Source organism: Loxodonta africana, chromosome 4 (genome assembly GCF_030014295.1).
Source record: "Loxodonta africana isolate mLoxAfr1 chromosome 4, mLoxAfr1.hap2, whole genome shotgun sequence".
In the NCBI taxonomy this organism is placed as follows: domain Eukaryota; kingdom Metazoa; phylum Chordata; class Mammalia; order Proboscidea; family Elephantidae; genus Loxodonta; species Loxodonta africana.
This window is the reverse complement of record NC_087345.1, coordinates 91,537,004-91,559,920: the sequence shown is the minus strand read 5'-3', so window position 1 is coordinate 91,559,920 and position 22,917 is coordinate 91,537,004. Positions and strand designations below refer to the sequence as shown.

General features: G+C 36.6%; 1 protein-coding gene across 4 annotated transcripts in view; it reads left to right on the top strand.

Annotated features, from left to right (window-relative positions):
- Window positions 1–21,181, top strand: part of LARP4 (La ribonucleoprotein 4) — an 89,199-nt gene extending 68,018 nt beyond the window's left edge. For 2 of the 4 annotated variants that reach the window (XM_010596553.3, XM_010596547.3), the window contains exons 11-16: window positions 2,208–2,420; window positions 3,063–3,111; window positions 6,445–6,606; window positions 15,280–15,404; window positions 15,520–15,688; window positions 16,854–21,181. In XM_010596553.3, coding sequence (XP_010594855.1) covers window positions 2,208–2,420; window positions 3,063–3,111; window positions 6,445–6,606; window positions 15,280–15,404; window positions 15,520–15,688; window positions 16,854–17,189 — 1,054 coding nt within the window. In that variant the 3' untranslated portion in view covers window positions 17,190–21,181. Of the gene's footprint in view, window positions 1–2,207; window positions 2,425–3,062; window positions 3,112–6,444; window positions 6,607–15,279; window positions 15,405–15,519; window positions 15,689–16,853 lie in introns of those variants that run through there. The other 2 variants (XM_010596559.3, XM_010596564.3) reach the window with 2 other exon arrangements.
- Window positions 21,182–22,917: the final 1,736 nt, after the last annotated feature.

Here is a 22,917-nt window from a genome sequence, read left to right as displayed (position 1 = left end):
AAAGGAAAACATAACAGATAAAACTAAAGTGTTCTTTGACCACCAATTCCAGTCGTCCTCCTCCTTGATTCTAAGAGTTGACCACTGCCAGTTCTTTATTCCCTTTTTTTTTTTTTAATCAGTCAAGGAGAAAAAGTAACTTTTAGAGAGCCCTTTTGTAAGTTTTATATTAACCTTGTGACAGCCCAGTGATGATCACTAGTCTACTTAGAGAGAATAGGACTGACTTTCAGAAGTCCAGGCATTTTCTCTTCCGTATCTTCCTGCCACTTCTCCGTTCTTTCTGTCATCACATTTCTTTCTTCATTCTTTTTTTCTTTTGCCTGGACTGAGATTGTAAGTCCTCTCAATGAAGGGTAAGATTATGAGATCTGAGGGCTGTTTAAATCTAATAGCTTGTCTGTTAGGTGTATTGACATGCAATGTAAAATTTTAGATGAATGATAATTTCTGAACAGATATGTCAACAGTGTATCTACCATATAAGATCATTTTCAGATATGGATAATACAAATATTTTGAAAATTACTTTGTGTTAGGCAACATACTATAATTTTCATTGCTATAAAAATCTGTTTTGTGACATAAAATAATTTTCTGAAAAAGCATCATCTTATATGAAACTCAGCGCAACTCTGCAGCCTGATTTGTATCTTTAAGTTTTGATAGTAGCAATCCAGAGAGCAAAGTAGGGTACCATTGGAATTAATGTTTAGTTGTTGACCTTATAATTATTCATAAGGTTTTAAGTCCCTGTTTGGAGAACCATGAATTGGCAGTATGTTATTAATATTATAAATTTATATTATGAAAGTAGACTATAAAAATGGCATATATACATTGCAAGCAAAGGGACAAATACAAATCTCACTCTTTTTTAATCTGTAGTCAAGACCCTCAGTTGCTTGTGTTTACTTTAGATGTTTTCACTGTTGCATTAAACTGCATGCTCTCTCCGTTACACTACCTTAATTGTTAATTTTTATTTACAGAAATAATATGCCGATAAATTTTTAGGGAATTGGATGTTTATACCTATCATCTAAGATAAAAGCTATTTCTGTTGGAAGTATTTTTTATCAGCTTGTATATCTTAATTCGTGAAGTCGTGCCTGGCTGTTAGTTGTATTGCTGTATTTTCCTAGTCTTCTGTCCTACCTGCGGATCTTTAGACAACTAATTTCATTTGGTGATGAATGCTTAGTAAAAGGGCTGGGACTTGAGCATATTCCAGTATTTCTCAACCTTTTTTTCATTGTCACTTCCCTAAAGAGCCTTTTAGGCATTTTTTCCTATACTACAGGTATACTGGAAACCCTGGTGGCATAGTAGTTAAGTGCTACGGCTGCTAACCAAAGGGTCGGCAGTTCAAATCTGCCAGGTGCTCCTTGGAAACTCTGTGGGGCGGTTCTACTGTGTCCTGTAGGGTTGCTTTGAGTTGGAATCGACTCGACAGCAATGGGTTTGGTTTCTTTTTTTTTTTTTTTTGGTTATAGGTATACTGGAAGCCCTGGTGGCATAGTGATTAAGTGCTACTGCTTCTAACCAAAAGGTCAGCACTTCAAGCCTGCCAGGTGCCCCTTGGAAACTCTATGGGGCAGTTGTATTCTGATCTATAGGGTTGCTATGAGTTGGAATTGACTCGACAGTTGTTGGTTTGGTTTTTTGGTTTTATAGGTATACTGTATATCTGTTTATGTAATGTATGCATATCTGTGCTTACACATAAAGTGAGTAAGATTTTTTTCACACACCACCCCCTCCAAGAACCAACTTTTACTTCCTTTTAGGGGCAATATTGTACCCATTGAGAATGCATGTTATAGATGCATGAATTAGCTAAAAATCTGCTTGATTTAGACTTGTCAAGACTGCAACTAATGTTAAAGACATCAGCTAAATTCCTAGTTATAGTCTGAGTATTGAGGTAGAAGTATCTTGATCTCAAAGAACTTGGGATCATTCCCCAAAATCTCTCCAAACATAACTTTTTTAAATGTAAAAGAATTTTTTTACCTTCTTAAAATGATAGTTCTTGAACATAAAAGGAGTTAGTTTCACAGTTTGATACTTTTATGCTTAACTTAGTTTGTGAAAATCATAGTGTAGCAGAAGGCGGTTTTAAAATTGGGCTATTAAGAATTTCTACCATTAAGAGGAAAGGTTTTCTGTTTGTCTTGATGTATATAATCTTATATTTCTTATAGTGTAAAGCCTCATTTTAGGCCATCCAGTGGTTCAGAACACTCAACAGAGGGCTCTGTATCATTGGGGGATGGACCATTGAATAGATCTAATTCAAGGATCTTCCCAACTGAACGGCATAACCCAACGGTAACAGGACATCAGGAGCAAACTTACCTTCCAAAGGAGACTCCCACTTTGCAGATGGAACAAAATGGGGACTATGGTAGGGGCAGGTAAGGAAATGCAGCTATATGAAAATTCTTTGATCATAGTGTAATTATCCTGAATATTTGAAGACTATGGGTGTGGTTTTTTGTTTTGTTTTTTAACTTAATTATTGGTACATGGTTATGCTAAATATGTATATTGTTCACATAACATGGGTTAATAGTGTATCATTATTAAGAAATACAGAGTACCCACATATATGAAAGGTCTGAATCAGATTTATAAAGTTATTCTGAAGTTCTTTACAGTTCACTGAAGAAAGTACAGCTTAAATAAGATAACCAGTCTGCATTATAGTTTAATTTCTCTCAACTTCTAAACTATGGAGGTGGGATTATACGTTGCGTGCCCTGCCAAAACAAAAGATCTGGAATTTATAATGCTTCTAGGGAGGCAGGAGTACTAGTAATAAAATTGGGCCAGGTTACTTGGTGGTGGTGGTGATTATGGGTGAAGTGTTTGTAGATTGATTAGCTCAGGATCCTTTCAGAAGAATATATTTGTCTTTTAATAATAATGGAAGAATAGCCTCAGATTTGAAAGTATGGATGCTTTCAATTCCAAGGGAAAATTTTATTCGGTAGCTTTGATAGATAGTGTATGTTTGAAGAAATTTATGAGTTGTTACCCCTCACTTTTATTAAAAGGAGAACTCTTTTCAGAGGTCGAAGACGACGAGAAGACGACAGGATTCCAGTAAGTATTTCTATCTTTCATTACATCTCTTCAGGTTTTTTGTTTGTTTTTTACTTTTGTACTTTTGTGATTTACTACAGAGTTGACTTGTAGTCTGTCTTTCCTCGTACTGAGTTGTTGTATTTTTTTTTGTTGTTTTTTAATTGATTATAGTATTCAGTGAAGGTAGATAATAAGCTTGACCACAAAACATCTACCACCATCACTAGCCCACTCACCTACTCTCAAGCACACACACTTAGGGGTTTGACTCAAATTATTTGAATATTATATTTCATGGTATAAAAATAAAAAATATGAAAAGTTTTCCAAGTATGTCTTCAGAGAGCATTCCAATATATATATCCATAATATCCTCATTTTTTCTCCCCTGATATACATGGGATTGCCATGCGTTGGGGTCGATTTGACAGCAACTTTTTTTTTTTTTTTAATTCTTCAGAGAGTATTACAATGTATGCCAGGGATTGAGACAGAAATAAAACAATACCTGGCACTGGGTTGGCTGGGTCTCTTTAAAGTCTCTGAACTTTTTTTTTTAATAAATGCAATTTGTATTCCTTGTCTTAGAAAAATAATCGTAAACTATCAGTGCTGCCTTTTTTAAGACCCGAAAAAAACCTGTTGCCTTCCAGTTGAACTCATAGAGGCCCTATGGGACAGGGTAGAACTGCCCCTTAGAGCTCCAAAGCTGAAATCTTTTTTTTTCCCTTTTTTCCTTTTTTTTATTGTACTTTAGATGAAGATTTACAGAGCAAATTAGTTTAACTTTTAACAATACACATACTGTTCTGTGACATTGGTTGCCAACCCCGTGACACGTCAGCACTCTCCCCTTCTCAACTTTGGGTTCCCCATTACCAGCTTTCCTTTCCGTTCCTGCCTTCTCATCCTTGCCCCTAGGCTGGTGTGCCATTTTGTTTATCCTCATTTTTTATAGCTTAATACGTTATATTTGTAAAAACACCAGTTTACTTATTACTTTATTGACGGACATTTAAGTAGTTTCATTCTTTTACACACTGTGCTGTTACAAACAGTACAATGATAAACCTCATACAACTCGCATTCCCCACGTGTGCAATTACATCTGAAGGAGAATTATCAGAAGTGGGATTAAAAAAAACCAAAGCCATTGCTGTCAAGTTGATTCTGACTCATAGTTAACCCTAAACGACAGAGTAGAACTGCTCTATAGGGTTACAAAGGTTGTAATCTTTACAGAAGCAGGCTGCCTGCCACATCTATCTCCCACGGAGCAGCTGGTAGATTCTAACCCCCAACCTTTTGTTTAACACCCGAGCTCTCTTAGAGCTCTTAACCGTTGTGCCTCCAGGGCCCCTTAGAAAAGGGATTGCTGGATTGCAGTTTAATCATTTTGCCAAACAGCTTTCTATAGGGATTGTGCTAATTTTTACTCTCACAAGCAATAAAGAAAAGTTCCTGATTGACCATAGCCTTACAGAATGTATGATTTTTTTGCCAGTCTGATAGGTTAATCATTCACTTTTATGATTGTTAATTTGAGGCCATTTTCTACATACTGCTGATTCTTACATACATGAATCTCATGAACCAGCTTTTAGATAAAATTGCAGTTGTGGACATGGTGATACCTGAATCTTCCCTAGCTTCAACATATTTACATATTTTATTTTTTGTGGTTTGTTCATGACAAATGTTTACAGTCTCTTAATGAGGAGCAAATGGAATTGAGGAAGAAAAATTGTCTTTAAGTCTCAAGCAAACCCAGCCTAGAACTTATAGATATATCATAAACATGTATATAATGCTTATTTAACATGGCTAAATTTGGGGGTGAAAAGATAACTGATTTTCGAAAAAGGAAATGTACTACATATTAACAGTCTTTAGGGAAAAGTGTGAACTTTTTAAGAAAGCATTGGTTTTTGTTGATATCATTCTAAACCATGGGCAGCCACAAGACTTAAGGTAACAAATGTTTTTAGGAAGCCATTGTAGCAGTTCACAATAGCCCTCAAGTGACCCAAGCAACTGGGGGGAGGGGAGATTAGATTTGGGGTTTCATTAATATATCGGAAATTTGAGGATTAAAAGTTCGGGTGAAGAAAAAGGAGACAAGCATACCTTCCAGTAGGAGGGCCAGGTGGACCTGCCTCTTTATAGGAGAGAGATTTTAACTAGAGGTAATATTTTGGATTTGTTGTCCTACGCTAGTAATTGGGTGGTAAGAGTCGATGAGGTCATGCCGGGGACTCTGTAGAGTGAGTGATAAAGAGGGCCAGGTGTGGAATCTTGAACAGAGCAGCTTTGAGCTGAAAAATGGGATTATTTGGTATGTTGTTTAAAATATCGAAGAGAAATCTGAGTGGAGATGGCTAATAAATGGATATCTAGGTTTCTGGTAAAGGTGTGGGCTGAAGATATTTAAAATATTAGAATTCAGCTTTTTTGACAAATTTACTAAGCTGGGTAACCATCACTGCAATGTAATTTTTAAAACATTGCAATCACCCCTAAAAGCAAAAATACTGTTTTAAGGGTCATTTGCATATAGCTAATAGTTAAAGCTATGGAGAGTGGATATCACCCAGGGAGTGTATGCAAAGCCAAAAGAGTAATAACCAAATAGATACCTTAAATTTTGAAGTGTGCAGGGAGAGGGGAGCAAGTAGCTATCATATCTGAGAAGAACCAAGCAAAAGGTATCATGGAAGCTGAGGGAGAAATGAGCTCCTAAAGGAAAGAATGATTAGCATGTCAAATAGTATAGAGAGGTCAGGAAAAGTAAAGTGTCTGTCACATTTTACATTGTGGAAGGCATTAGTGACTTGCCAAAACAGTTTTAGTGGAGTGATGAGTACTGAGAAGGAGGCAGAAGAGCTACAAGTGATAGACTTGTCAGTGGATGTATAGGATAGTAGGTAGAAAGGAAAGACAAGGAAATTTCCCAGCATGTTATAAAAAGGAAGAAGGATGCGGTTATCTCTTGAGACTATGGAAGGAGAAAAGATGATGGAAAATTTAGGTAAGATGGCATTTTTGTTTTCGTTATGTAAAGGAGTATAGCAAATTTAGACAGCAAAGAATAATGGAGATTGGTTAGAAGACTTAAGGAGAATGGCAGAGTCTACAAAGGGAACAGAAGGCAGAGCTGACTACAGATAAGCAGGATAAAGAAAGAGTAATGAGAGCTCAACTGAGAAGAGAAGCTAATAATGTTTAATGGGACAGTCCTGTGCATTTTTGTGTGCGGTCTTTGTTTTCTTTCTTAACAGGTTTCAGCTTCTGTGGTACAGAAGTAGGGAATGAAAGAGGCATATGACCTGTTGCATGATTTGTGTCTTTTAGAGACCCCATCCTTCAACAGCTGAAGCAAAGGCTCCAACACCAAAGTTTGACCTATTAGCCTCAAATTTTCCTCCTTTACCTGGAAGTTCATCAAGAATACCGGATGAACTCTCTTTGGAGAGTAGGATGTCTGATGTTGTTAAAGGTGTCTACAAAGAAAAGGTAAACACTGACGCATTGACACATTCAATATGGTTATCTCTAATCTCTTACCTTAACCTGTTGCCATAGAGTCAATTCCAACGCGTAGCAACCCTATAGGATTTCCAAGGCTGTAAATCTTTACAGGAGCAGACGGCCACATCTGTCTCCCATGGAGCTACCAGTGGGTTCAAATGCCAGCCTTTCCGTTAGCAGCCCAGCTCTTAACCTCTGCGCCACCAGAGTTCCTTGCTCTCTTACCTAATGGGACCATAATTAGGGCTCCGTCCCCCTCCCCCCTCCCACCAAGGTTAATATTTAAATTTTATTTGTATTTAATATGTATTTCTTTCATAGTTTTTATTCATGGCGTTTTCAGTATATAAAAAGATTTATGGTAAAGCTATATGAGGTCAATAAAATATTTCTTGACTTTTGAGTGTCTTTGCACCAGTCATCTCAACTTGAAAGAACAGGTGAGTGCAAGCTGAATACCCATCCCAACCCAGTGCCATCGAGTCGATTCCGACTCATAGCGACCCTATAGGACAGAGTGGAACTGCTCCATAGAGTTTCCAAGGAGCGCCTGGCGTTTTCGAACTGCCGACCCCTTGGTTAGTATAGAAGGTGACATTTCCATTTAAGTGTCTATAACTAACAAATTATTTAAATGAATTCTAAGCTAGTTTAGTAAACTCAATCTTTAAAATAATGGAGACTAACTATCAAAAGGGTTGGGATACTCTCTCTTATAATACTTTTGAGTGTAGACCTCTTTATATCCTAAATCCTCAGGCCCCACAGATTTTTCTAATTTCCGTCTCTTTTTTTCTAATTCAGTTTTTATTTTAAGAGTACATGTACGTAGAAGACCTAGGCTTGTGATGAAAAACAGCAGTGCTCTGCAACCACTTTTCAGCTCTTAGCTTTTTCTCTTGAGATTTACTCCTGTATTTCTAATTAGTATTGTTATATTGCTGTTTCTTGACTTTTCAATTTTAGACATTTTCTATTAACTTAGGGTCGCTATGAATCGGAATCGACTCGACAGCACTGGGTTCTGGGTTCTATTAACTTTATATTCTAAAAGCTAAGACTTTAACTCTCTTAAACCAACATACTTAATTTTTCCCGTGCTTCCAGTATACTGTATTTCATAAAATCTAAGGTCAGATCTAAGATACAATCAATTATAAGGTGTCCCATTATTTTAGTACCACTTTAGAAAGTAAAAAGCTTTGCCAATTCTTTGTAAAACACATCTCAATATTACTTGTTTTTTTCATAGCTGAGCCTCATAGCACACTGTGATTACTTTTTCTCTCTTGTACACTCTTAGTGACCTACTGCACAGCTGCATTACTCAGACTTTATTTCACCATCATCCTGGGAATTTTCTTTCCTCTTCTTTATTGGATTCCGTTTCTTCCTGCCCTTGTTTTACGTGCAAACGTTATGGTGGGTCACCTCTTCCAGTGCTTCCTGAAGAAGTGGTTATGGGGTATAAATGTTTTGAGATCTTGTATTCTGAAAACGTTTTTCTGCTTTCACATTTGATTAGTAGTTTGTCTTACTATAAAATTCTTGATTAGAAATCTTTTTCCCTCTGAGTTTTAAAGGTATTATTCCATTTTTTTTCCTGTTTAAAAACATTACGAAATACAATTCGATCAACTCTAAGGTACACTTTTTCATGCTTACCACCTTCGAAAATCAGGCGGTCTTATAATTGTAAACTGTCATAGTTGAAGTGGCAGTGTTTTTTTTCTTAATGGTACATAAAATAATGGTGTGTTTTACAATTGATGGCTTCTCAGATTTGGTGAGTTGTCTCACACACACATACATTTTTAAGAAATAATAATAAAGTGCCCTGTCCCTGGTAAGCTCTACGTATAAGCTCAGCAATCTCATGTGTATTCTTTCTCTAATACAATTCCTCCTCTTTATTTCTCCCCCTTAAAGGTAAACGTTGTGCTAACTGTCATTTTCTTGCTTTTGCTTTTCTTTATAGTTTCCCATTCTGGGCTAGCAAGCTTCCGTAAAAGGTCAGATAGTAAATATTTTAGGCTTTGCAGGCCACAAGCTGTTTCTGTTGCATTTTCTGGCTTTGTTAATTTTTATAACCCTTTAAAAATGGACAAACCATTCTTAGTTCTAAGCCATACCAAAATAAGTCCCAGGATTGGATTTGGCCTGCAGGCTTCAGTTTGCCAACCTGTTCCCTAGACAATATATCATTTAGTGTGCCTGTTTTTAAATACTGTATAAATGGAATCATACAGTATATATTCTTCTGTTACTTCTTTGTTGTTGTTGTTAGGTGCCGTCAAGTCGGTTCCGACTCATAGCGACCCTGTGCACAACAGAACAAAACACTGCCTGGTCCTGAGCCATCCTTAAAATCATTGTCATGCTTGAGCTCATTGTTGCAGCCACTGTGTCAATCCACCTCGTTGAGGGTCTTCCTCTTTTCCGCTGACCCAGTACTCTGCCAAGCATGATGTCCTTCTCCAGGGACTGATCCCTCCTGACAACATGTCCAAAGTATGTAAGACACAGTCTTGCCATCCTTGCCTGTAAGGAGCATTCTGCCTGTACTTCTTCTAAGACAGATTTGTTCGTCCTTTTGGCAGTCCATGGTATATTCAGTATTCTTCACCAGCACCACAATTCAAAGGCGTGAGTTTTTCTTCAGTCTTCCTTATTCATTGTCCAGCTTTCACATGCATATGATGTGACTGAAAATACCATGGCGTGGGTCAGGCGCACCTTAGTCTTCAGGGTGACATCTTTGCTCTTCAACACTTTAAAGAGGTCCTTTACAGGCACTCCTTGGAAACTCTATGGGGCAGTTCTACTCTGTCCTGTAGGGTTACTATGAGTCAGAATCAACTCCACGGCACTGGGTTTGGTTTGGTTTGGTTTTGCAGCAGATTTACCCAGTGCACTGCATCTTTTGATTTCTTGACTGCTGCTTCCATGGCTGTTGATTGTGGATCCAAGTAAAATGAAATCCTCGACAACTTCGATCTTTTCTTTATTTATCATTGGTCCAGTTATGAGGATTTTTGTTTTCTTTATGTTGAGGTGCAATCCATACTGAAGGCTGTGGTCTTTGATCTTCATTAGTAAGTGCTTCAAGTCCTCTTCACTTTAAAGAGGCAGGGTTGTGTCATCTGTATAACGCAGGTTGTTGATGAGTCTTCTTCCAATCCTGATGCCCTGTTCTTCATATAATCCAGCTTCTCCTATTATTTGCTCAGCATACAGATTGAATAGGTATGGTGAAAGAACACAACCCTGATGCACACCTTTCCTGACTTTAAACCAATCAGTATCCCCTTGTTCTGTCCAAACAACTGCCTCTTGAACTATGTTAAAGTTCCTCATGAGCACAATTAAGTGTTCTGGAATTCCCATTCTTTGCAGTGTTATCCATAATTTGTTATGATCCACACAGTCTAATGCCTTTGCATAGTCAGCAAAACACAGGTGTAAACATCCTTCTGGTATTCTCTGCTTTCAGCCAGGATCAGCCTGACATCAGCAATGATATCCCTGGTTCCACGTCCTCTTCTGAAACTGGCCTGAATTTCTGGCAGTTCCCTGTCGATATACTGCTGCAGCTAGTTTTGAATGATCTTCAGCAAAATTTTGCTTGCATGTGACATCAATGATATTGTTCTATAATTTCCACATCTGGTTGGATCATCTTTCTTCGGAATCGGCCTAAATATAGATCTCTTCCAGTCAGTTGGCCAGGAAGCTGTCTTCCATATTTCTTGGCATAGACGAGTAAGCACCTCCAGCACCGCATCTGTTCGTTGAAACATCTCAGTGGATATTCCATCAATTCCTGGAGCCTTGTTTTTCGCCAATGCCTTCAGAGCAGCTTGGACTTCTTCCTTTAGTACCATCGGTTCCTGATCATATGCCATCTCTTGAAATGGCTGAACATCAACCAGTTCTTTTTGGTATAATGACTGTGTATTCCTTCCATCTTCTTTTTTTTTTTTTTTTTATTAACCTTTATTAAGCTTCAAGTGAACATTTACAAATCCAGTCTGTCACATATAAGTTTACATACATCTTACTCCGTACTCCCACTTGCTCTCCCCCTATTGAATCAGCCCTTTCAGTCTCTCCTTTCGTGACAATTTTGCCAGCTTCCCTCTCTCTCTATCCTCCCATCCCCCCTCCAGACAAGAGTTGCCAACACACTCTCAAGTGACCACCTGATATAATTAGCTCACTCTTCATCAGCATCTCTCTCCCACCTGCTGACCAGTCCCTTTCATGTCTGATGAGTTGTCTTCGGGGATGGTTCCCATCCTGTGCCAACAGAAGGTCTGGGGAGCATGGCCGCCGGGATTCCTCTAGTCTCAGTCAGACCATTAAGTATGGTCTTTTTATGAGAATTTGGGGTCTGCATCCCACTGATCTCCCGCTCCCTCAGGAGCTCTCTGTTGTGCTCCCTGTCAGGGCAGTCATCGATTGTGGCCGGGCATCTTCCATCTTCTTTTGATGCTTCCTGCATCGTTTAATATTTTCCCCATAGAATCCTTCACTTTTGCAACTGGAGGCTTGGATTTTTTTTTTTTTTTTCAGTTCTTTCAGCCTGAGCAATGCTGAGTGTGTTCTTCCTTTTTGGTTTTCCATCTCCAGCTCTTTGCACATGTCGTTATAATACCTTACTTTGTCTTCTCGAGCTGCCCTTTGAAATCTTCTGTTCAATTCTTTTACTTCATCAATTTTTCCTTTTGCTTTAGCTGCTCGACGTTCATGAGCAAGTTTCAGAGTCTCCTCTGACATCCATCTTGGTCTTTTCTTTCTTTCCTATCTTTTCAATGACCTCTTCCTTTCTTCATGTATAATGTCCTTGATATCATTCCACAACTCGTCTGGTCTTCGGTCACTAGTGTTCAGTGCATCTCAAACCTTTTCTTCAGATGGTCTCTAAATTCAGGTGGGATATACTCAAGGTCATATTTTGGCTCTCATGGACTTGCTCTGATTTTCTTCAGTTTCAGCTTGAACTTGCATATGAGTAATTGATGGTCTGTTCCATAGTCGGCCCCTGGCCTTGTTCTGAGTGATACTGAGCTTTTCCATCATCTCTTTCCACAGATATAGTCAGTTTGATTTCTGGGTGTTCATTCATCTGGCGGGGTCCAGATGAATAGTTGCCGTTTATGCTGGCGAAAGAAGGTATTTGCAATGAAGAAGTCATTGGTCTTGCAAAATTCTATCATTTGGTCTCCGGCATTGTTTCTGTCACCAAGGCCATATTTTCCAACTGCTGATCCTTCTTCTTTATTTCCAACTTTCGCATTCCAATCGCCAGTAATTATCAATGCATCTTGACTGCATGTTCGATCAATTTCAGACTGCAGCAGCTGATAAAAGTCTTCTATTTCTTCATCTTTGGCCCTAGTGGTTGATGCATAAATTTGAATAATAGTCATATTAACTGGTCTTCCTTGTAGGCATACGGATATTATCCTACCACTGATAGCGTCGTACTTCAGGATAGATCTTGAAAGGTTCTTTTTGACGATGCATGCCAACACCATTCCTCTTCAAGTTGTCATTCCCAGCATAGTAGACTATATGATTGTCCGCTTCAGGATGACCAGTACCAGTCCATTTGAGCTCACTAATGCCTAGGATATTGATGTTTATGCATTCCATTTCATTTTTGATGATTTCTAGTTTTCCTAGGTTCAGACTTCATACGTTCCAGGTTCCGATTAATTAATAATCGGATGTTTGCAGCTGTTTCTTCTCATTTTGAGTCGTGACACATCAGCAAATGAAGGTCCTGAAAGCTTTACTCCATCCACGTCATTAAGGCTGACTCTACTTTGAGGAGGCAGCTCTTTCCCGGTCATCTTTTGAGTGCCTTCCAACCTGGGGGGCTCATCTTTCAGCACTATATCAGACAATGTTCCACTGCTATTCATAAGGTTTTCACTGGCTAATGCTTTTCAGAAGTAGACTGCTGGGTCCTTCTTCCTAGTCTGTCTTAGTCTGGAAGCTCAGCTGAAACCTGTCCTCCATGGGTGACCCTTGTAAAGGGTCAAGTATTTTGCACATGTTTTTCTATTCGATTGTCTCTTAAATTCATGAAATGTTTTTAATATATTCTGAATACTAATCATTTGTCATTTACATGTATTACAGATAAGCTTCTCAGTTTTATGGCTTGTTTTTAGTCTGTGCTGTCTGTGGGTAAAAACAGTTCTTAATTTTAATGTCATTTTTATCAGTCTTTGCTTTATGATTTGTTCTTTTTGTATCTTGCTTAGGAAATGATCTTCTAGCTCTCAAAAATTCTTTTTTGAGAATTCTAATAAAGTCAGATCCTTAAACCTTTGTCTGATTTGTTTTTTTCTTTCCTAGAGGCTTTTAGGATCTTTTATTTATCTCTGTAGTCTGTGAAATTTCTTGATGCTCTTTCAGTGTGGCTCTTTTCATTCATGGCACTGGCTGCTTGGGTGGGACCCTTCATCTGGAAACTCATATCCTTCAAGTCTCAGAAATTTTCTTGCATTATTTCTTTGGTAAATTTCTCTCCTCTCTTTTCTTGTCTTTGTTGAATTCTTAATTTGATAATGGGCCTTATAGGTTGACCCTCTGATTTACTTGTTTTAGCTTCCGTAATTTTTATCTTTGTATTTGTTTATATCTTCTCTGAAGTTTCGCTGAATATTATCTTCTAAAATTATTGAAAATTTTATTTCATCTATTATTTTTAATTTCTGAAGAGTTCTTTCTTGTTTTTTAAATGTTTCTTTTTTTACAGGATCTTATTTTTTCATGAATCTAGTTTTTTGTTTTTGTTTTCTGCCTGAATTTCCTCTAGTTTTCTCTTTTCCTCTCTGTTTTTTGCTTGTGCAGTGATCCATCACTGTTTCATCCATGTTTGTTTTCATTGAGATAAAATTCATATAACACAAAATTCACTGTTTTAACCATTTTAAAGTGTACAATTCAGTGGTGTAACTACAGGTAGTATGTATGTCAGACCTGTTTAACTCAGGGACTGCCTAAAGTTGGTGATTTTCAGCTAGTGGGTTTCAGCATGAGTGGTCTGCACAGTTCACCAGTAATCCAGAGAAGAATTCTCCAGTCTCCTGCCAGGTTCGGATGAGCTTGCTACTAGCATTCAAGGACCTGATCAATTGAAAACTGGAAGTGATCCACCAGTCCCTATGCAAACTTTTACTTTATCACTGCATTTTCAGTCTGTTGCTTGATTCCTATCCTTAGCTTGTCCGAAGTCTCTCTCCTCAGAGCCTTCTTTTTCATCCTTATCAGAGTGTAAACCACCTATTTTCTACCAAGGTATAGGATGTAGTTGCCTTTCTTCATGGACAGGGGAAGTAGGTCTCAACTCTAAATGTTTTTTACACAGATTTACAACCAGTATTTCTGTTTTGGTTCCCACCCTACATACATCCTGGATTCGTGGTACTTAATGTTTTTAATCCCTGAGCCTTTCGGTTGTCCTGGGACTCCAGTCAGCTTGCTCATTATCAGTGCCCTCCAGTTTTGCTGCTGCTGCTGCTTAAACATTTGTTTTACATCTTCCAAAATTTCTTTTTCTCTTATCTGCCGTCACCTCCTTCCCTGTTATCTTTGTGGTTTGTTTTTTTGTTTTGTTTTCTATCTCATTTTATTTTCAGGATATTTTAAGAGGAGACAAACATTTGTGTTTCATCTACCATATTTAACCAGCACTCTATAGCCTTTCTCTCATAAGGATTTGTTGTAAAATTTTCAGAAAGAAGTAAAAACCCTTTAGAGTAGACAGTTTTTTCCAGGTATTAAGGTCTGGCTTTGATTGAATTACAGCTTTTTTTTTCTCTTTCCCCCTCCCTTCCTCCCTCCTCCTTTTCTCCCTCTTCTGAACATTTTGTATAAATGGAGTCATATAATATGTGGCCTTTTGTGTCTGGCTTCTTTCCTGTAGCATATTTTCAAGGTTCATCCATATTGTGCTGATACAGTACTTGATTCCTTTTATTGCCAAGTGATATTCCTTTGTATGGATATATATTTATACCACATCTCATTTATCCTTTTATCAGTTGATGGACATTTGGATTGTGTCCACTTTTAACTCTTACGAATAATGCTGCCAGAGCATTGTATACAAGTTTTTTGTGTTAACATATATTTTCATTTCTCTAGGAGTGCAATTGCTGAGCAACTCTATGTTTAACTTTGCGGAATTGCCAGGCTGTTTTCTGAAATCACTGAGTAATTCTAATTCCTACCAGCGGTGTTTGAGTGTTCCAGTTCTTCTACCTCATCACCAACATTTGTTATTATCTGATTTTTTTTTTTTTTTTTTATAGTCATTCTAGTGGGTATGAAGTGATTTTTTCATCATGGTCTTGATTTTCATTTCCCAACGACTAATGATGTGGAGGAAACCCTGGTGGCGTAGTGGTTAAGTGCTACGGCTGCTAACCAAAGGGTCAGCAGTTCAAATCCGCCAGGTGCTCCTTGGAAGCTCTATGGGGCAGTTCTACTCTGTCCTATAGGGTCGCTATGAGTTGGAATCGACTCAACAGCACTGGGAATGATGTTCAATGTCTTTTCATGTGCGTATTCACCACTTGCATATCTTCTTTAGAGAAATGTCTATTTAAATAAAATTTTGAAATATCTTTTTACTTTAAGGATAATGAAGAGTTGAGATTTAGCTGCCCAGTGCCTGCAGAGGATGAGCAGACAGACTGTAGCTCTGCCCAGCAGCTCAGTGTGAGTACAAGTCCTCCACCTACAGCTGAGCTTCCTGCATTAAGGTAAAAGTTTCAGGATAGGAAATCTTCAGCTTTAAGATTACTTTTTCATCTGATCAATTGCCGAACTGCTCTGTGTGCTATACTAACTCTAAATTTAAGCTCTTTTTTTCCTTAGCACAACTCAGCAAGAAAAGGATATAATAGAGGGATCCACTGTTCAGAAGGATAGTCTCAGCCAGACGACTTTACCAGTTTCTTCCCCGACTAGTACAAAGCCGTCAAGGACAAATACTGCTTCACCAAGTAATAGTAATATAAATGCAACTGTAGCTGTGGCCCTACAGGTAACGGGAAGAGTTTATATGTGTGAAAAAAAAAGATACTAGATTAGATAATGGGTGATTTTTTTGTTTTCCATGTAACTCTTTATTAGGGCGAAGTCATTTGGAAATAGCCCACATTGGGGCTGCCTGCATCAGAAGCTAAAGGAGTTTAAGGTTACTGTGAAGGGATAGGGAAAGTTAACCCTGTTGAAGGCATGAAGGAGTTACTGTTCATTTTGTTTCTTTTGATTGCTTTTTTCTGATCATATTATAGTTAAATGAAGCATCTTTCTTATCCAGGTTGTGATAAATTTAGTCATTTTGGACTAATGTAAAGAGACCTTGAATTTCTTGCAATTCTTTTTGAATGTGTGATGCTTAATAAGTTTGTGAAAACTATGAGGGCTGCTCCCAGTTTTATTCCAGTTCCAGAATTGTTTCTTAATTTTATAATTGGGAAAGTAGAGAAAAATGGAGGTGAGAAATAACATTTACTTATGACCTTTTTATTCAGTGATACAATTAGTAGAATTTTAGCATATCTTTCTTTTTATAGGTTAAGAACATTTTACGTTTGTCATTTGATAGTAGAATAGCAGCTACCATTCATTGAGCGCCTACTGTATGCTAAGAACAGTGCTAAAGACTTCCTACATGCTTTGTCCTTTTATCACAATACACCTGTTATCCTCCTTTTTCAGATAAAATAACTAAGACATGTAATTAATTTTCTATTAATACATTATTGGTATCTGCCTGCTCTGCGGAGATTCTTGTAGATTCCCTCTCAGAGTTCTTTGTAGCTAGAGAAGAGAGGGTGGAACCATTTTTTATTTCATCATATAGATGTACCATTATTAATCTGTCCTTTCTTGTTAGACATTGAGGTTGTTTGCAGTTCTTTCGTTACTATAAACAATGCCAACATGATCATCCTTAGGGTAAATTTCTCAAATGAAACTATTGTATCGTAGATAAATTGTTAAGGCTTTTTAGTATTTTTAGCAAACTTCTTTAAAGATTGTACCAATACATTCTAATAACAGTGTATAGGAGAGTGCCTATTACCTTTTCTTAGAAAATAACTTATTGCTTTCTTTTGGTTAACATGATTCTTTTTGTACTTTATTATTTAGAGAATGTGTACCATAAAAAAAATTTTTTTTTTCTTTTAATCACTTCAAAGGAACCTCGGAAATTAAGTTATGCCGAAGTATGCCAGAAGCCCCCTAAAGAGCCGTCTCCAGTTGTGCAGCCACTACGGGAACTTCGCTCTAATGTAGTGTCTCCCACCAAAAATGAAGAGAATGGAGCCCCTGAGAAGCCTGTTGAGAAACCACATGAGAAGCCAGAAGCAAGGGCTAATAAGGATTATTCTGGCTCTCGAGGCAATACCATTCCCAGGGGAGCAGCTGGAAAAATCAGGGAACAGAGACGCCAGTTTGGCCATAGGGCTATACCTCAGGGAGTGACTCGACGTAATGGCAAAGAGCAATATGTGCCACCCAGATCACCAAAGTAAAAAAAAAAAAAAAAAACTATTCAGAAACTACTCTCTCTCTTCCCATTAAACTTGAGCCGTGGCTATATTGAACTGTTTGGAGGGGAGGGAGCAGCCAGAAGAGAACAGGAGAAAGTAAGTCCTTAAATCATTACGGATTTTGGTGTTGTGAGCAGTTGAATCCCAAAATTCATCTCTAAAGTGATTTTTAAAATGCTAGAGGATTCCAATCAGTATAAATATATATATATATATATAAAAATATAATTTTTCTATTTTTGTTTCTGATTTTAATTTGCAGAGATTTTCTGCCTGGAATCAATTTTGAGGGTTCAGATTTAGCTGGGGAAAAAACATATTACACATCCTTCAGTATAGGAGATGAGGGAGTGAGAGAAAATATTTTTTGAAGAAGCATTTCTGTAAAAATTAGAAATTACTTTTTTTAATCTATTTAAAGTTTGGCTTGGAAAATGCCATCTCTGCCTATATGGCCTTGTGTTGCAAAAGCAGATCATTGGCTGGGGTGCCTGTTATGGGTATGAGTGTGTAGAAGGGTGATTGAAGCCAAATCTGTTGTCATGTTAGTAAATGGTTTGAAAACTGAATGTAATACTTGAGTAGAATTTTTTTTTCCATTTTGAAATTTAGCCTATCGTTTTGATTTTACTAATATTTCATTCAACAAGGCTGTTAAGCTGATTGTGCTTGGCGATGTGACTACCATCCAGTTTGATATTCAAGGACAGAATGGGGCTTATGTAAAAAATTGGAAATTTGATTTTAAACCTCAGTGAATAGGTCAAATGGACACCAGAGGTTTCAACTGACCTGTGTTTTTTTTTTTTTTTTTTTACTCCCTAAAACGGTAAATTTTTTTTTTTGGTTGTTAATTCATTTGTTACTCTCTGTACTTTAACTGCCCACCCCAAAAGCAAAATAACCAACCGTCTACAGAATTGTATGTTTCTAACTGCTTTGACCAGTTTAGTCAAATCATATAACAGCTGTTCTAAACTTCTCAATTGAACATTGAAGTATTTTACTCTTATGTTCACATATTTAGAACTCTAGATCCCAGAATGGTAGGGCAGGTGGACCCTACAGTAATTTGTATTAGTGTTAAAGATGAAACATTGTAACTGACTGTTGAACTGTTAAATAGTGTAGAAGTAAAAAAGAAGTTAAAAAAAAAAAGGTTTAATTTGAGGGGATCTTAATTCTGTTGACACTGTATCACCTTCCTTCCCTCCCCTCCTTTCAAAAGAAAAAATATATATATATAGTTTGGAATTCACTTGAGACAGAAACAGCATGACCTTTTTGAACTGAGGTCAGAAAGATGGTTTAAAAAATTAATGCATAATTTCTCAATAAAGTTGAAGTCCTCATATATTAAATAGGCAAGTTTACATGCTGGTATTTAGAATATGGCTAAAATATTAAAAACCATGTTGCATTAATCTGTTTTAAGTCATACCATGTTCAGAGTTCTGCATAAGTGGGATTTTGTTTTCTTTTTAGGGATAGTTTATTATAGTAAAAACTGTCTCTTATGTTAGTGAATTACATATGTACAAACAAACTGTAAATTGTGAACACTGGAAAGCACCATTGTGACATAAAGTAAACATCTTAGTAATATATTAAAATGAATGTAAATGAGGTTAAAAATTACGTGACTGTGAAACTCATCTTCCAACTCTAAGTTAAGGTTTGGAGATTTGTGTTAGTAGGTAACTATTAAGAGCTTTGAAAACACTGCACATTTCTGTATAATCCAGAATTACTCTTTCTTTGTAACTTATTACTCAGCAATTACTTTTGATTTGATAGATTGATAACATGGTATATTTAAGCAGTTTGAAACTATTCATTTCTACGTGCTATTTTTTTAAATTATCTACTAGATGAAACATACAATAAAACTACCTGTGCTAAAATTTGGGGAAGTTTAGGTCCTTTTAAAAAAAAAAAGTGTTAATAGTCATTGATTACATCTCTAATAAAAGTGCTTATTTTGGTTTATTTACATAATGCTGCAGTTGGTAGGAATGGTAAACATTTAAAGTGTTAACACTGTGAATGCATTGGATTTATGAAAATAAACAATGTATTAAAATCACTTGATAAGGATTATAAACTTAATTATTGCACTTAAAATGAAACATTACTTTTTTTTTTTTTTTACAATGTGTCACAGATTTAGGCTTTACTCGTATGCTCGTGTGACCTCCTTTTAGTCCACCCAACTTCTAAAAAATGCGAAGATTCTAATTGAAACACGAGTCCTTTTTTTTTTTTTGAAGAAAGCAAGTATGTTCTTGCTTTTTACCCCAATGTTATTGAAAGTAGAAATTCAAAGACGTGACCACTTCTTAATTCCTAATGAAATGTAACTTGTCTAATTTAATTTGCTTCTGTACATCTAATAGTTCCCTTTTTGATGGGCTGTATAGGGGAGAATAAAATATGTGTATCTATGTGTGTATATATATATAAAACATATATATATTCACAGTATGTATTTAGTGTTTATTTTATTGCAGCAGACTTAAGGTTTGTATCAAAATGATGCCTATGAGTTGTGTGAAACTTGGCTTTTTTTTTTTTTTTTTTTGAGCATTGCAATTGATGAGGGTTAGGGAGTTTGTTGTAGTTCAGCTATTTATTTGGTTCTTTAGATTCTTTAGATGGAGAATTTAAATATCAAATCCTCTCTTCACCCTTATGACTTAATACTTCCTTGGGTTGTTGGAGGCTAAAAATAGATACAAATGTTATTTCTGAAACAAATTCTGTATGGCGCAGTAATCTGCTGTAGTTCCTAGTGTATGAAGAGAACAAGAGTCACACAAGTTCATAGCTTTGTGTTTCATTGAGAAGGTGCATGGAGACATTGCAGACCCCTATCTCCATTTTCTGTCCTGTTAATTAAGGTTTTCATAATATCTAGCCTGTCTCTAATACGAGTAATTTCATTTTTGCCAATTATAGACACTGGCATTCAAAATAGTGATCCATCTAAATATTTTTCAACTGGATTTTGGAAGAAGACAAGGTCTTTCGGTGATGTGGGTTTGTTGTCTTACATGCTCCATTTGCATGTCATCAAATGGCATGCAGAAGCTTTATTTATTTTTGATTCCTAAAATTAAGGTAGCTGGAGTACTGTTTTACATTCCATTTTCTTTTTAAATAATCAGATTGGCTTTGCAAAAGGCATAATGATGGAGTGTTAGCATCTTCACCTAGTGTAAAGGAAAACAAGAAGGATATTGCTGGAGCAGAAAATAGTATTTCAGAGTTAACACTTCCTCTAGTTTAATTAGTTATGGCTTCAATATTTAGTATCTTGGCTTAAATATCCACTGGTTTTACTACTTTGACACAGTTGAACAGTGCTGTGGTTAAGTCTTTGGTATTTGTTTTGGCAGTGTGTGTTAAGCATATTTTAAAAGTACCAGTTTATTTACAGAAAACACAAAAGGTGGAGCAGTGTATTGCCTCTTGATGAGTTTTTATAAAATCTTAATTATAATATTTTTTTTTCTAATTTTTTATATTTCCTTATCATTTGGTGGCCACTAATTCAACTTTAGGCTTTTTGGTGTATGTACGTAGCTAGTCTGAGCTTCCAAGAAGATACATAGACACTTCAGTTTTGTTAGCCGGATGAGGACATTTTAAGAAGTGAAAAGTTTGTTTTCAAGTATAGTTGAGAATAAATCCTCTTTTAAAATCTACCTGATTATTAAATAACTTAAAGTTTATTTTTAAAAGCTGAGAACTTTTTATGAGTCTTTGAGTAGACAGTTTGAGAAAGTGCAATGCAGATATCAACAGACTGTGTATAAAGTAGTTTTGTTTTCAGTTTTGCAGCATATCACATCAATATCAACATTGATTTTTACCTGACTTAGGTGTCCCTTGAACAACATCTCTTAAATGTTGGGAGGTGGGGTTCAGACCAGTTACCTGGCTCCTGTTTTGTCCATTGCTTTAGGATTGTTCCTGTTGTCAAAACTGTCAAAAAAAAAAAAAAAAAAGATGTGACATATGCTTATGCATAAAATGTTAAAATGAGTACATCCTTGTATTTGTGTTTTTGTTTTCAACATTGCCAAGGTGCTATGGAAAATTAAAGTAACACGAAATTAGAAAAAAATAAAATTATTAAAAAGCAGGACTGGTTTCCTTTTCTCTGGGGGTGTATCTGTAATGGCTGCTTGTGGTTACTTTTTTGGTAATTTTACATGTTGCCCACCCTCTGGTTCCATCACTATTCTGGTTTCAGGTTTTGATGGGGTTTTTTTGTTGAGCGGTGGGGTGGTATTTCACCTGTAATAGAAGGGCAGGGAGCCAGAGATTCAGCTTTATGATTCTGAGGTTTTCAACCTTTGAATGTTAAGAGGCATTATTGAAGGGGGGAAAATCACAGGGCAACATGCAGTTCAAGGATTTTGCCTTTATGGCAGATTATGGCTTGACTTGAATATGTAAATTCTAGGCTTTTTTTTTTTTAAAGCCAAGAAGTCACCCTTGCCTTTTCAACCACACCTTTGCTTAGATTGTATCAAACCCAGGTAAAGGGGTTTTGGGACTCTTCAAAGGGAAAAAGTTCACCGGGGAACTTAAATGGGTCTTTGAATCTTTTAAACTTTTAAAATTTAGATAGATGAAATACAGGATAAAAAGACAAAACTGGGAAAGGTTAATCTCTGGCTTTGTAAGTTTAATAACTGGTGTATATATATATTGGTGTGGCTGCTCAGCTTTTACTGAATATTGTATTGCTAGAAAACACTTGGGTGGTGTTCATGGCTCTTATGTCACAGTTTCTTCTTGAATTGTCTTGTTAGGGTCAGCTCTTTTTATAGAAGTCTAATAAGTCTTTTAAATATGGCCTGCTTTCGAGTTAGATTTTTTAATTCTCAGAAATATTCAGAGCTGTTGTTTCTATGAAGTTATATGGATGTGTTTGTAAGTAATATGCACTAAGGTAACATAATGTGAGCATTCACTTCGGCAATTACTTAGCTCAGTAGCGTTGCCTTTTAAATAGCTAAAACCTTTAATTTACTAATGAACAGTTATTTATCTTAATGAAGACAGCTAATGTCAGTGAGCAAAATGATAACCAGTAACAACAGGTTTACAGGGAGATTAGTGTTAACAAAGCTTTTGGGGGGCTTATGTCAGTGTATTAATAAATTTATCAGGCCAAGGGAAGGGTGTACATAAACATAGCACAGACACAGTGTAATTGTCTGTTCTTTTTAATGAACTAACTAAATTGGTAAATTTGGCTGGATGTGAGAAGGAGGGAAAGAAGAGAGTGTTGAGTGTCAAGTTGGTTGGTGATGGCACCAACTGGTATATAGAAAGAGGCACACGTTTGGTACCTGTGAGAGATGTCTGGAATGTAGCCTGGCACGAAATTCTCATTGAAGTCTTGAGTGAATAAGATTAATAGTAGATTATAGAATGAGAGGAGAGCTAAACAACTCTGGAAAATGTCTAAATTGGAAAAAGTTTTTAAATGTCAATACCCAAATTTTTGGCAAGGATGAGAAGAAATGAAAACTCTCATAAACTGCTAAAAAAAAAAAATTTTTTTTTCTAGGGGAGTATAAATTGATACAACCATTTTGGGGAGCAATTTGGCTGTATTTAGAGAAGGTAATTAGCGTACCTTGCAGCTTCACATTCCTGAACTCAGAGACAGCAAGGATGTGGCATTGTTTAT